The sequence below is a fragment of the Haliotis rufescens genome, unplaced genomic scaffold (assembly GCF_023055435.1).
Source record: "Haliotis rufescens isolate VD_foot unplaced genomic scaffold, xgHalRufe1.0.p SCAF_13, whole genome shotgun sequence".
NCBI lineage: Eukaryota > Metazoa > Mollusca > Gastropoda > Lepetellida > Haliotidae > Haliotis > Haliotis rufescens.
The window spans coordinates 39,341,702-39,357,228 of NW_025963813.1; the positions used below are offsets into that span (position 1 = coordinate 39,341,702).

General features: G+C 40.1%; 1 protein-coding gene and 2 long non-coding RNA genes across 3 annotated transcripts; 1 reads left to right on the forward strand and 2 right to left on the reverse strand.

Annotated features, from left to right (window-relative positions):
• Positions 1 to 1,683: 1,683 nt before the first annotated feature.
• LOC124116519 lies at positions 1,684 to 2,313 on the reverse strand. The gene is made up of 2 exons (XR_006858116.2): positions 2,172 to 2,313; positions 1,684 to 1,875 (listed from the first exon to the last, which is right to left on the reverse strand). It is a non-coding gene; the product is annotated as an uncharacterized LOC124116519 (long non-coding RNA).
• A 1,671-nt stretch (positions 2,314 to 3,984) lies between these two features.
• On the reverse strand, positions 3,985 to 9,036 carry LOC125378746 (heparanase-like). Its single transcript, XM_048394704.1, has 7 exons — positions 8,819 to 9,036; positions 8,378 to 8,508; positions 7,193 to 7,366; positions 6,590 to 6,758; positions 5,397 to 5,447; positions 4,489 to 4,689; positions 3,985 to 4,096 (listed from the first exon to the last, which is right to left on the reverse strand). Exons 1-7 carry the CDS (start codon positions 9,034 to 9,036, stop codon positions 3,985 to 3,987), a joined length of 1,056 nt encoding a protein of 351 aa, XP_048250661.1.
• Positions 9,037 to 11,032: 1,996 nt separating this feature from the next.
• On the forward strand, positions 11,033 to 14,763 carry LOC124125342. Its single transcript, XR_007220460.1, has 2 exons — positions 11,033 to 11,327; positions 13,419 to 14,763. It is a non-coding gene; the product is annotated as an uncharacterized LOC124125342 (long non-coding RNA).
• The last annotated feature ends 764 nt before the right edge of the window (positions 14,764 to 15,527 follow it).

Here is a 15,527-nt window from a genome sequence, read left to right on the forward strand (position 1 = left end):
TTCTTTATGAAAGCTTCATGTGAAGAAAAAGTTATAATAGTCGGAATCTTTCTATAGTGGTCTCTTTCTTATGATTATGGAAAGGAAATACACGTTTCTCTTCTCCAACTTGTGCCCTTTCCATCAGTGTCTGTACCCATTCATCTGCCTGCATATTTATGATCCAACGTGGCTGTGGGGTAATGATCACTCACACAATCATATTTTGCACATATCTTAAAAAAGTACAATAATCTGTCAAAACAAATGCAGCTTGTTAATTTTCCATATTTCTACGCTCTCCCACTTCCTTTCAATTTCATCTGGTTATGAGTAACCAAGTACAAAAGATGGTTTGTCATACGCCGCAAGTGCTGCAAAACAGTAATTCCCAGTCTAGTTTGTTTATGTATCTACATTTTTAGTATCCAGCATCAATATCGATAAAGAAAAAAACACAGCTGGTGTAGTTTCCAAAATATATAAATACATATTTGATAAACCATAGATTGAATAGGACTTAGTAATCAGTATTTGTGTATCACTATAGATAACAAAATACAAGGTTGTTCAAAAAGAGATATCGCAAAATGAGTGAAGTGAAAATGACAGCGAAAATTAGTTGTATCAATTTCTTGGTGGTATGTTGTTAATACCAAATAATAAGTCACATCCTCAACCCCCAAACCATTGATAAAATGTCATCTTGTGTACATCTGACGATCACGTGTGGAACAATAAAGTTTGATCTGTAGCAAGCGACATGTCACATGATGGTGTTTTCACAAAGAAAACAAAGTCTACGATACTCACTAGAAACCCATCATGGACATTTAAAATGACCTACCCTCATGGCGACATTGCCCAACGATTGGATAGAACATTCTAAAGATGTGTGTTGTCTGAATAGACATGTTTTTCTTTTTGAATTATGAGAGGTAAAACTGTTCGTTTGTCCAAACGTTCACCACAATGTATTATATATCAACGCCGTGGGAAACCACCACTCAAGCTTGGCATCTTTATAATTAGGATGACCAGACCGAGGGTCTGCTTCTGTGGTTCTTCTGCCTCGCTTAAATTCAGCAGCCCATTTCGTAACAGTTGAACATGATAGGCAGTCATACAGAGGCATGGTATCATATTTTCGTGTATTTACTTTGGTAATTTGTCCTTTTCATGCAGGTTCTTAACTGCAGCTCATTTATCAGTTTATCTCATCCCTGTCAACATCTCAAAATGGCTTCTCGGAAACATATGCCATAATATCAGTCTGTAGCTATCACAACATGATAGTATCCATACAGGTGTTGAAAACTCACATTGAACAGTATCTATGAGGTGACACATAAGGGTTGGTTTGTTAGTTGGTTTGTTGTTTAACGCCGCACTCAGCTATATTCCAGCTATATGACGGCAGTCTGTAAATACTCGTGTCTGGACCAGACAATCCAGTGATTAATACCATGAGCATCGATCCAATTGGGATCGATGACATGCATTAACCAAGTCAGCGAGACTGACAACCCGATCCCGTTAGTCGCCCCTTACGACAAGACATAATCGCCTTTCACGACAAGCATGGGTTGCTGAAGACCTATTCTACCCCGGATCTTCACGGGGCTGTATCTATGGGGTGACACACTTTTCGATTTACCCTTTCATCAGGAAGGGTGTGCAGTCACGAGACGAGAAAGACTGGTGTGTCATGCAAGAGATGTTTTATTTACGGTCACTCATCAGTGACAGACAGCGACATCAGCATCAGGGAAGACAACAAAGCCGTATGTCCGCGGGGGCAGGAGGAGTGGTCCTCCTGTCTTGGATCGAGGTCGGAAGACAGGGATCTTGTTGTTCACCATATATAGAGATTGTACGCGGTTCAGAAGTACATTCCTGTATAGGAACAGGAAGGTAAATGTAAAAACATTTTACATAACATATTCCTAGATACAATACATTTACAATCAATAATATGAGAGGATGTACATGGGAAAATGTGACTTGACTGCATTGATTTGATGCATGTATTGATGCTCCCATGACTTAGCTCTGTTTCGCGAGGATAGTAGTCGCTAGAATTGCAGAATTCAATTAAGGATCATTCCACAGTGAGTGAATGCGTATTATGCCATTTTGAAAATTACAGACTGTTCTATCGACTTTAATAAAATTGTGTTTGTACCACTTACTTTGCTCGGGGGTCGTCACCGACTGCGGACAGCCAAAACAACTCCATGCGACTGTTTAAGGATTTTGGAAAGGTGACGGACGCTGCTTTGGTGTCAAGATTTATTGCATAGACCGTGACACTTCCAGATGGATAGCCATATTTACTGAAGGCAGATTGAAATACGTGCTTTAAACATTTTAATTATTTTATCTTGGTAATATTAGGGATTTTGTTAATGTGGATACTCAGAAATTGTTGATCATTATATCACAATATAATATTCGAAATACCGTATTCGACGTAAAAGGCGCCCCGCTCTAACAAGCGCCCACGGCGATATTTGCTAATATATTGGCTAGTGAACAATCCCAATAGACCCCCTTCCGATTTATCAAGGTACACAAGACTTATTTATTCGTGTATAATACACACTCGTGTGTTATATGCACCCTTAATTATGGGCATTTATATTCTCGAAAAATATATCTGTCGTATATAAACAGTTCAGACTGTCAGCATAAACCACGAAATTTATCTTTCAACTCTGTTTTTTCCACCAAAGTAATATTCTAATAAGAGCCCCCCCCCCCCTATTTCTTATTTTGAGAGCGCCCTGGGCGCTTATTACGTCGAATACGGTTTCTATATATGTGAGGAACATTACTTGTTGTTCTTTGTACAATGGGCATATATTCTGATGTTGTGTGAGCCCTTTGTGCTAAATACAATATTGCCAACCAGTTGCTTGTAAATGAGAGTAAGCCAGTAGTCCTAGGAGAGAAACAGAACTGATTATAGTATAAGGACATTTAATGCAACAGCCGACTTCAAGCATACAATTGAGAACACATTCAACAATTCCCATCACTCATAGGTGAAACAAAGTGAATATTAAACTGCCTTGCAAATGGAAGTATACACCCATGTTTGATGGACGCTAACAATGAATCACACAAGATATAGTTACTCGATGGTGACGTACTTAATACGAATATCATAGGCGATATTACATGCATTTTATCAGCACCTCACAACAAGTGACGTGCACATGACGTCTCAAGGAACATGCGGTCGTAATTTCACAGTACTCAGTAGTGAGCAGAGTGGGATTGGTTCAGAGATACCAGAATTCTCAATATGACTACCACGAGCACAAATGCTTTGATAGCGTTAGCCGGCTGACGACGTCATTGCGAATCCGTTGCCATTCGTCCCTCCCGTGCAGCTTTCGGCTGTTGACGGTTCTGTGGTGCATGACGACGTCTACTGGTTTGACAATCCAGACGGTCTCACAAGTTTCATATAGCAGAGAAGTGGCGTTGTGCGAAATCTGTTTTAGGTTTGTCAGAACCATATATACCCATTTCGACAAAAAACGTTTTTTAATTTTGGGTCAGATCCATTATTCAAGTGTATACTTTAGTTTTCCCGGCAGTCTATTTTTTGTCACACAATGAAACAATAATCGTAGACATTGTCACTATACGCTATTCGAACGAAATTGCATTTAAGATTGGTGTTCGTCAGGGTATGACTGAAATAATGCCGATGTGACGTTAAACATTAACTCTCTCTGGCACACGCACACGCACACACACACACACACACACACACACACACACACACACACACACACACACACACACACACACTCTCACGCTCTTACACACTCACACACACTCTCTCACACACACACCCTCACACTCTTTCTCTCTCACACACACATACACACACACACACACACACACACACACACACACACACACACACACACACACACACACACACACACACACACACACACACACACACACACATAAGATTGCTGTAGTTTACCGTCTCCGGATAGTTGATGTAAGGTTCGCCCAACCAGGACCAGAGAAATCTTGACGGATAACTTTCGTGATGCCTGACTGGGCTGAGAGACCCAGTTTGTCCAACCATCTGAACATTTGAGGTAGTTAATGAATCCAGTTACAGTGTATATTCTGACATATACTGACGTACTTTAGAAACACAATGTTCTTATTCTTTCTATTATAATATTAATATTATGCATATTGCGAATAATAAGATATTTAAACATGGCATTACATGAATAACTGAAAATCTGATATTCTACATATATGGACAATTTGCCTATAACAAGTTCATCTGATGGTCACAACTTAATATGCTGATGAATTGTCAACTAAATACACTTGAAACGTGAAGGCTTGTGAAGTAATTTCTTTCAGTTGTGCTTGTAATCTGTTTTGACCAATACTTGCTGTCATCCGAATGGCATATGCTTAGATTTAATCTGATACTAACATTATCTAAAAATGTACACTCACAGAAATCCATCCACATATGTATTAGTCATATTCATCACACCATGATCAAAGAAGGACCCGGTCTCTCCAAGCCAAAGTGGCGTCCCAGCAGGCGCGTCTGATGTAGCGTTACATACAGTGTCTAGGGCCACCTTCAGCCTATCCATAAACACAGGGTCTGTGAAGTCAGCAAGTCTGCCTTCCTTGCCATTACCAAAGCAGCTGTGATCAGAAAGTTCAGTTCAGAGTCAGCAATCTTATGTGTGTGTGTGTGTGTGTGTGTGTGTGTGTGTGTGTGTGTGTGTGTGTGTGTGTGTGTGTGTGTGTGTGTGTGTGTGTGGTGTGTGGTGTGTGTGTGGTGGTGTGTGTGTTCAACAGCTTTAATGTCGTTGCATGTCTTGACTATGGTGCTGATAAACCAAGAAACCAAGCGTAAGTATGCAGCAACCAAACCACAGAGCAAATTCGAACGCCTATACGGACTCGGCCACCTGTGTCCCGTTTTACCATTTTGAACTTTATTTCAGTCATATCATGGCATGTCAGATTAATATGCACTGAAAGACTATGTGACTCATGTCATAAATCACAAACAGGCACATTGTGTTGACAATTGAATGCGGTGAATCACAGCTTCGAACCCACTTTCCGCGGATCCTGGCCCGGCTTACTGGTGTGCATTTGAACGCTGGGGTCATTCATTACACCCAGTGACCAAATAAAGCAAAATTCACCTTCAATAGATACGCATGTTTGAGACAATGATGAGATTAAGTTGCTTTCCACTTTTCATGAGATTTGTCAACATCGAACGTTATGATTGCAAATGAAATATACGTATACATGAGGACACGTTCGCATGGCTCTAGCATCTATATACATGTATAGTATATTCAATGTACATATTGCAGTACACGACTAGCACTCACTGATGGAATGTAATGGCATCAACGGATAGGGCCCCTCCAGATGTCAGGAAGCTGGGGAATGTAACATGAGTGAGTGAGTGAGTTGGGTTTAATGCCGCTTTTAACAGTATTCCAGTTATATCGCAGCGTGTCAGCTTAATGTGGGAGGAAAGCCCGAAGTAATGCAGGTCTCAGACGTTTGCCACTTCGGTGAAACCCACGAGCACGGGTATGGTGCTGACAAACCTAGAAACATAATCGGGGCGAACCGGGATTCGAACCCACAATCATAGGTTTCTGGCGTGCCCAAGGACACAACTCTGCACAGCGAACCGCGGCGCCTTAGACGACTGGGCCACCCGTGCCCCCGAATGTAACATGAATACTGAGTAGCAACAATGTATGTGTCTTTGATTACTCTGCAAGTTATTTATTCATTTAAACACGTACATCAAATGATACAATGAATGTTAAGTATACACCACCATCTGCTTCGTTTGTTATTGATAACATAAATTACGTGTAAGCTAGTATCATAGGCAGTTTGTAATTAATGCCAGAGAATGGCCGGTTGGCCACTGAAGCTTAACTTTGTGGATGAGGTGCAGGATACTGCAGGCTGACCATATGTGTAACGCAACACGATACATGGTAGTCCGACAGTGAGGGTTAAAGATAGAACGCTTTCTGTGAGTCGGGACTTGACCCTCGGACAGCAGCTAGGCAGGTTGGCCCATTTACGCCTCAGAGATCATGCCTGGCCATACTACTGTGTAGTTATATAGACATGTTAAGATCACGAATAAACGTTGTGGACCCACAGACGGACTTGTGTTGTCAAAAGAGAAATATCAGGTAGAGCACCAACGTCTTCTTGAGTGAGTGAGTGAGTGAGTTGTGTTTAACGCCGCTTTTAACAGTATTCCAGTTATATCGCGGCGTGTCAGCTTAATGTGGGAGGAAAGCCCGAAGTGATGCAGGTCACAGACGTTTACCACTTCGGTGAAACCCACGAGCACCGGTATGGTGCTGACAAACCTAGAAACATAATTGGGGCGAACCGGGATTCGAACCTACAATCATAGGTTTCTGGCGTGCCCAAGGGACGCAACCCTGCGCAGCGAATCGCGGCGCCTTAGACGACTGGGCCACCCGTGCCCCCACGTCTACCTGAGATACTAGGAATGTTTTGTTGATGGTTACGACAATCATACTCCCTCATGAATGAAATCCCTTTTTCAATGTGGAATATGTCAGGTCCGAGTATCAACGTATCCTTAAAGTAGGGACGCTTTCGTAGATTGTCGTGAAAGGTGAGGAAGTCTCTTCCCAGTTGGGCGCCAGAAATGCTTGTATTGTAATGATCAGGAAGGTTGATAGGTTCTGTAGAACAAGAACACCCATGGACATGCTTACAGTAAACGGACATTATTACATCAATGAATCATACAAGTTTTGGACTTCAGGTGATATTTGGGCTCACCAGCAAACAAGATAAGTATCAGTATGTACATTACGCGTAAAACATGTAAGCATGTTTCTTGACAACATGAATAGATATTTCTTATTTACATCCTCGCACCTCACCTTGCAATATAATACAGTTTTTTGCTTGATATGGTATTTAAATCATACTACTCTTTTTGGTCACATCTTGAATTTTTATATTTAATATTTCTATAAAACAGGTCATGAATCGAGATGCTATGTTGGATGGGAGATAGCAATATCTAACAATAGCTTCGCATGTTCCCAGTACAAGGTGGTGAATTACCAAATTCAGTTTGTTAAATATTATGTGTAATGTATTTTGATACCATTGCCCAGTTCAAAGCCGTAGATGTCATGTCCTTTCTGGCTGGTGTAGTCGAGAAGTTGGTCTGCATTGCTCGGATCCCAGTGGCCATCTTTCCGCTGCAGCACACTAAGACCAAAGATGAGATCCCAGCCTACATCTTTGGTGAAATTGTTTATTTCGTCCCAAACATGACCTGAAATGTGAATAAATAAGGCATCACATACATGCATGTGTATTACCTAACAACCAAACATGGATGTTAGCTATCTAATGGCGGAATACTGAGTACGAGGATGTTCGTCCGTATTTCTTCTTTGAATTGATTATGAATGAATGATTGAATGAAGGAATTTTTTTATTTCCTCCAGAGTTCAATCCGAAGATTTTAGATGGGCAAATACATTATTTACAATACATCAATGAAATTACTTGACTATATACAATGAAATTTTGTTCTACACTGCTATGAATAGATAATTTACGATGTACATTTTGAGAGCAGTAAAGTGTCTAGTAGATATACATAACGTATTTCTTTAAATTCCATATGAAGTGGCAGAAAGTCATTATGATGCTTTGCCAAGTATCGTAATCTAGTTCGTTAGTCAAGTCATGGACATCTGCACCGAGAAAGAATGAAAGCATATCATCATCGTCAAGCATATCTAATTTCACGTATACATCTACATCAAGTTTATCAATCAGGCATGAGAAGAAATTATTTCTGTCAGGCATCAACATTTCACAGTGCAAAAGAATATGGCAATCATAGTCATAGCAATGTCTATTGCAATGGTTACATTCTTTTGACACTTTTGCTCTTGATCCGATTTTAATACAAAGTTGCAGGGGTTGTCTTAGATGTGGATAGAGATACATTACATTATAAAAAACATGCATTTGTAACCGTTTATGAATTTTATGGTATCGTGAAAGATCCGGTCTCTGTGCTAGTCTCTCTCTCCAGATGTACTGTTCATTCTCTGATAGACGTCTGATTACAAAAGCTCGCCAAGCCGATTTTGTTGGGAACGACCGGCTATCAGTATATCTCTTTATATAGTTATCCAAATGGTATTTTTTAGCAGTATATAGAAGGATGTTGCATATGCTTACTGGACGGCTAATATTGACAAAAGCGTTGGTAGCAATGTGAGCACAAATTAGGTCTTTTGTTTTTGAGTTAATTACGTGCACTGGTCACCTGTGAGTACACTGTTAGATACATTTGGTGCCTGCAGACTTGGGGTGAACGTTACGCCATCTGCATCCGTGCCCCCAATGCGGAGTATGCAGGGAGAAAATGCTCGGGCAAGGGTCTTTAACTGTGGCGACCTGAATGTCAAAATGGAATCTGTAGTAGAAACACATCAGGTCGTCAATATAAACAAATGCCTGAAAGCATGTCACACTTACACTACCCATCCCAATCCGGCAACAACGGTAACATATACGTGTACGCACGTAGCGTTTATCACAAAATAACAATTATGTCCTCTGAATCAGTTTGGTTAAACTCCCATTTGAAAAGTAGTTCAGTGATATCAAGGCGCCACTGCTTGTTGTAATTATCTTACCTAAATCAATACCAGTTTGTTGGAATCCATTCCGAATTAGGATGGCATCAAATGTGACACCAACAAACCTGTCGTCTATTGTATGAAGGACCGAATCGGTGTGGATTTCAACAGACACAGACGTCGTTTCACAGACAGCAGACAAGGCGTAGAGACTGAGCGTCGCCAGTAGTAACATGCCTACTGCAGCCATTGTTTGGCTGGAACACGAGATAAGACAGAACCGCACGACGAGGTCAGAGGCCGTGTTCCTATACTTCTGGATTACCAGACTGCCAGCTGACATTACGAATTTTATTATCTTATCTGCTAATAATTCACAAAAATCAGTTTTCCTATTCTTCACTTATTACTTGTTTTGAAGTTCAGTAATATTATGATTTTGTGTTTATTCCGTCACACTCCATTGTTCCCGATTTCTGTGTGGTAAATTGCCCATCACAATTTTTAATAGGTTTCATTTGACATCGGCCAAACATGGGTAAAGCTAGGAAATTAATGTGTTGCAAATCGATGAATGGAAATAAACATATGTTATCTCCAGAGTCGAACTATTCCTTCCTTTGCTCTTTGACACCTTGGGGTCACATATCAAAGGAAGGCTTGTCATTAACATTAACGGGGGCACGGGTGGCCCAGTCGTCTAAGGCGCCGCAATTCGCTGTGCAGAGTTGCACGCCAGAAACCTATAATTGTGGGGGGCGGTCGGGTAGCCTAGTGGTTAAAGCGTTAGCTCGTCACGCCGAAGACCCGGGTTCGATTTCCGACATGGGTACAATGTGTAAAGCCCATTTGTGGTGTCCCCCGCCGTGATAATGCTGGAATATTGCTAAAAGCGGCGTAAAACCTCACTCACTCACTATTATTGTGGGTTCGAATCCCGGTTCGCCCCGATTATGTTTCTAGGTTTGTCAGCATCATACCAATGCTTATGGGTTTCACCGAAGTGGTAAACGTCTGAGACCTGCATCACTTGGGGCTTTCCTCCCACATTAAGCTGACACGCCGTGATAAAACTGATATACTGTTAAAAGCGGCGTTAAACCCAACTCACTCACTCACTAGAAACCCGGTTGGTTGGCCTGTCTCTACAGATATCATGACGTCATACACGTCACTTGCTTGTCAAATTACAACTGACACTCTTCATACTATGAGTAGCATATATAAATGGTGAATATGATGGTAGTTGCACGATAGATCTTATTTTGACACACAAATATTTCACCGTCGGGTTTTGATGCTAAATACTCAGGCAGGGCTGAGACCTAGATTGTACGATCTCAAATAGTATCCAATTAATTAATGTACTATTTCACAAACGTTCTAATTTTTTTACCAATCAAACTCTCTATTGGAGGATGGTGAGTGAGTGAGTGAGTGAGTGAGTATGGTTTTACGCCGCTTTTAGCAATATTCCAGCAATATCACGGCGGGGGACACCAGAAATGGGCTTCACACATTGTACCCATGTCGGGAATCGAACCCATGTTTGATTAAATTCACAAGTTTTAATCCGTGAAAATAACAACAGTTAAGCAGATTAAGAATCAAAGGATATCGCACTGGGACGTGTAAATAGTCTGGGTCAACAGGTCGACGTCCGGCGAATGCCCCGTTTAGATGCGGTTTCGCGTCTATGCATATATCATGAGGCGGATAATTCATTTTTAAATGGTTCTGTAGATTATTAGTGAGTTATTTATTATAATCACATTATAACAAGTAAGACGTAATTATACTAATGTTTATCATTCTCTCTGCAGACAAGAGTCACAGGAAAAGTTGTGGGTTCATTATTTTAAATCGTAGGCTAATTAATACTTATATAACTTTTATTCTTATCTTTCAAAAGAAAACACAAACCTAAATTCAACTTGACACATGTTTTTACATAATTGTTAAACTTTTTCCTACAGACATATTGTTAGTTATTAATTTATTCGACGCAGATCTGCACCCCCACTGCATGTCTTAACAGACAACTAAAATAGAAACTCTGACATATTAAATATCGTGCTATCTGCTTTGTAATTTAATACCAACTCGACGATAAAATGTTCACATGGATTTATCTCAAACGTTGCATATACCCATCCAACTGTGCTGTAGATTGAAGCCGATGTATCTGCAAAGAGAAGTTGCTTGTGTGCTTCGTGACTGCAATATGAAAAGACGAGTGTTGTCATTATATTATTAAGTGAACCTTTACGCACTTCCTTTTTCTACATCTCAACCAATGAGAATTGTTCAGCCATTTTCAACAGGATGTATAAAGGATACACACGGTAATATATACTTGTGTGCTATTAATACGTTCTTTTGAAATCCGTGTCTTTGCGTCAGTTCATGTTCAACAGGTTGTGTCGAGACTATTAACAGCGTCACGATTCTTTTCCTATAAGTACTGCCACCCCCCAGTGGATACACATATGCCTTTACGACATCGAAACATCACAACCATTTGGACAATGACAGCTGCGTGGAGTCTCCTGGTACTGATCTTGTGTGTGGGGCTGGTCACAAGCTCTGTGCTGCCTGATAATGTGGAACAAGTTGCACAGAGCCATCATCGAGGTGAGTCAAATGATCCAGATACGACGCCCTTCAGCGCGGTTAAATCTACAAGTAACCCAGGTCTATACTGAAAACACATTGTGTTTATGATGATAACATGAAACCTGAACTCTTTGGTATTATCGGGGGCACGGTAGGCCCAGTCGTCTAAGGCGCCGCGATTCGCTGTGCAGAGTTGTGTCCCTTGGGCACGCCAGAAACCTATGACTGTGGGTTCGAATCCCGGTTCGCCCCAATGATGTTTCTAGGTTTGGCAGCACCATACCCATGCTCGTGGGTTTCACCGAAGTGGTAAACGTCTAAAAACCTGCATCACTTGGGGCTTTTCCCCCACATTAAGCTGATACGCCGCGATAAGACTGGAATACTGTTAAAAGCGGCGTTAAGCCAAACTCACTCACTCACTTTGGTATTATCAATGATATGAGTGAATGGGTTGTGTTCAATGTTGAAGTTGGCTGTTGCTCTGAATTAATGAACCACCGACAATAGACTTTAGACAAAGTACGAAGCTGTATGCATTCGAATTTAGATGTAAAAATCTAACACTGAGAGTGTGCAGCACAGCTACTTCATAAGCTAACATAAAGTGTACACCCAGCAAGTAGACAACATATGGTGCGGTATCTGCTCAAACACAGCGTTTCTTAAATCTTGACGCTTTATTCGCATATGTGATTCGCAAAAGACACGAGTCACAGTCGGATGTAGATTTTTTCATCCCAAACTGGCTCCCACAGGAGATATTGCTTGGGTGAGATCAAGCGATATCTACACTGTAGATATCGCTGAATGAAATTGCATCACAATGCTTTGTAGACAATGGTAAGGTCATTGGTTACCATGACGTCACAATCACATGACATCACCAATGGCTCTGATACTGAAGCTGCTAGCAGTACGTTTTACAATGAACACTCAACTGTTTACAAACTGTAAAAGTTGGAAGAATGATGTTGGATGATACATAAAAGCTCACCCTTGTGTCTTTTGATATCAAATATATCAACACTCATTGATATGTTTGATATCAAAAGACCTTCGGGTGAGATTGGTGTGTGTGGGGGTGGGGGTGTGTGTGGGGTGGGGTGGGGGGGGGGGGGGGGTGTTGGAGTGTGCAGTTTGAAACATGTAATTTGGCGTAATTGATAAATACATAAATGCTAGTGAGCTCATGCTGAAACAAGGGGACTTCAGCCCATTCAGCAGAAACCTTTTTTTCCATTGGGCGTGAAAGGCAACAAACTAGCGGTGAACATTATATGTTGACAGCAGGTGTTCGCGAAAAGGGTACGCATACCTTGCTCCACCAGTAGCACCAGCCACTCAAATAATTTGCATATAAAATAAGTGTATGTTTGTTGCTTGAGGCAGAAATCTTGCCTTACGAAGGCAGCCTGCAAACAATCGAATTTTGACCAGGCAGTCCAGTGATAGTGATTAGACGATCTAATGACACGCTAGCACGTTGGCTGATTTTATTAAAACGAAACACCAAAATATGTTAGTTTCGAATCACGTTTGCTGCTTACAAATGCAGAGATTCTACTACTTAGAAAAGAGAGACACATTTAAGAAATATATTCGTTTTGCAACAAAGGTTTCAATAACTCAGCTTGCCTTAAAACTTGAAATACACTCTCTTTGTCGATTTCTACGATATTTTCTGACCAAAGCATTTGCTATTAATATTAGCTTCCGGTGTGATGCGGTCATCAAATCAGCTGTAACAATTATAAGTGTTTATTTTCATTTGAAACCCCTGATTGATCAGTCAGAATCATGTGTTTTCCAACTCCATGGTAACTTCTTTGGTAACATGATTACTCGATACGTGGTTCCACTGGACACGGGGCACAATTATCTCAGAACAAATTATCAATCATCTAGTATCGGCTTAAATCGGAGGTATATCGTTAATAAATAATGCAATACATTATCTAGGCTGTAGAAGGCAATAGGTAACAAACGTGTTGGAATGATGTTTAAGTGGGTTTGTGGTGGGTGTGTTCCTATTTGTTGATAAAACCAGAATACTCCCCAAATAGATTGTCGTTCAATATCTTTTTATAACTTCATTATGTTTTACAGATATACGCCAGGCCACAGCAAGCTGTGGATTACTGCCCTGGTATTGTGTTTGGTTACAAAGATTACACTATACCTGGATATGGTTTTACCAGCAAAACTGCTATGGGAGTTGTACAAGTCCAGGTGGTCGTCGATAACGCCACGAAGACCAAGTTCAGCTGTGTGGTAGACAAAGACTGTGAGCGGTCAACATTCACACGTATATAATTATGTTTCGCGGGTCTCGCTCCCTGCAGTGAGACAAATCACCAAAGAAGAACACATGAAATGTATGAGTTCCTCCCTACCTGCATCTATTAAACAGGTGACTTCAAACGGCACTGTCCCCATACAACTGGCTTCAGATATGTTTGTGCAGTTCACTCCAGACATGTGTTTGTACTGTTGACTGAAGATCTGTTGGAACAGTTGTCTCATACTCCCTTGTGTATACAGTTAGCTCATGGTCTGTGTTTGTTCTGTTGACTTTAGTTCAGCGTTTGTACAGATGGTTCACTATATGTGTCTGTACAACTGGCTATGGATCTGTGTTTGTATGGTGTATGTGTCCAATAACCCTGCACTTTGCTATCTCTCTGATTTCGTCCCACCTAAAGTATCAGGATCTAATGATTGCAGCCTAAGGAATAGCTCTAAATTACAGAATCTACATTGCAGAACAGCAAGCTATGCAAAGTCTTAAAGTTTTCTTTCTAATATTCTTGAATTCCTTGCCTACTGCATATACTGAAGACAGTACATTGAATGATTTTAAAGGATGATAAAATGTAATGAAATGCATTGCAACAAATTTGATTTAATTATGGCCCTAGGTTCAACCAAATTGTGCACTGTCACCTGAGACTTGGCTCCATTGACCTCTATGGTGGCAGGTTTCAAAGGTTGATATCAGCTAATCCAAATTATCCTTGTGGCTACTTCCAAGAAGACGCACCTCACTATTTCTTTACTTGTACCAACTACACTGGTATAAGAGGAAACATGTATTTTTAATCAAAAGCTTATGATCTACACTCCATTCTTTATGAAAATGTAAATGTTACAGCAAAGATTAATTTAGAAATGCTAAAAACTGTTAACATGTCATATAAGCCTCTGGCAGATTTCTAATTTTACCTCAGTGCGAACTATCATTGTCTCTCATGTATCTGATTTTTGCTTATACTGCAGCATTTTCGGAGTCGACGGCTGTGTTTTTAGAAAAATAATTACATTATTATTTACACTTGACTGTATATTATAATTGATGACATTTAATGACAACTGGAGCCGTATTGACATCTTTTCTTGTTTACCAATCCAGTTACACACATTTGTGAAATAAAATATGTTTCAAACAACTCTAGAATTGTGTTTGTTCAGTTGACTCCGAGTTGTTTACAGAATGCTGATTATATAGTGATATTGGGTGCATACTTTCCCATATCAGCTGACAAAGATTCGAGAAATACCCCAGGGTAGTTGTAGACAGGAGAAGGGGACTAACTCCACAGGAAAGGAATAACATTAGTTAAATCACTGCAAGAATTTTTTGTCTGGATTAAGTCAGACAAAACAACTTAGGACCTATAGAGAAACATTTATCTCTGTATTGGTTACTTACTTGAAACTTGAACTTGAAAAACTTGCCCATTACTGTAACAAATGGGGGCTGACTGTCAATATTGACCAAACTAAAGTTGTAATTTTCAGAAAATCACATTAACCATTAGACAAACAGTTTTTTATAAGAATTAGTGTCACTTGAAATAGTAAAACAGTTTAAATATTATTTTTTTTATTGGTTTCCAATTGTAATCATACCCAAGCTATCAAAGTGTTATCAGAAAAGGGATTAAGGGTATGTAATGCTTTAATAAGTGTGATAAAAACAAATTAAATGTGAAATCTTCTCCAGAACTATTAGACACAAGTGTGTTAAAAGTATAACAGCATGGAAGCCAGAGATTCGTGCCCCTTTAATGCTTAGTGTTTGCATTTTTCCTTTGAATGAATTAATAAAGAAAGGACTGTAAGAAAATTCCAATTTGAACAAAATTACGGTTTTAGAGCAACAAACCAACCAACAACCAAGCAGTAAAGAATGAATTAAATTGTTGTGTGGACGTG

Bases quoted from the DNA above. Each gene is read 5' to 3' on its own strand.
- LOC125378746 (XM_048394704.1), bottom strand. From the start codon at position 9,036: ATGTCAGCTGGCAGTCTGGTAATCCAGAAGTATAGGAACACGGCCTCT. The intron at 8,509-8,818 runs GTTTGTTGGTGT...TTTGACATTCAG, and splicing joins CTTCATACAATAGACGACAG to GTCGCCACAGTTAAAGACCC. The intron at 5,448-6,589 runs GTATGATTGTCG...TACATTCCCCAG, and splicing joins GGGATTTCATTCATGAGGGA to CTTCCTGACATCTGGAGGGG.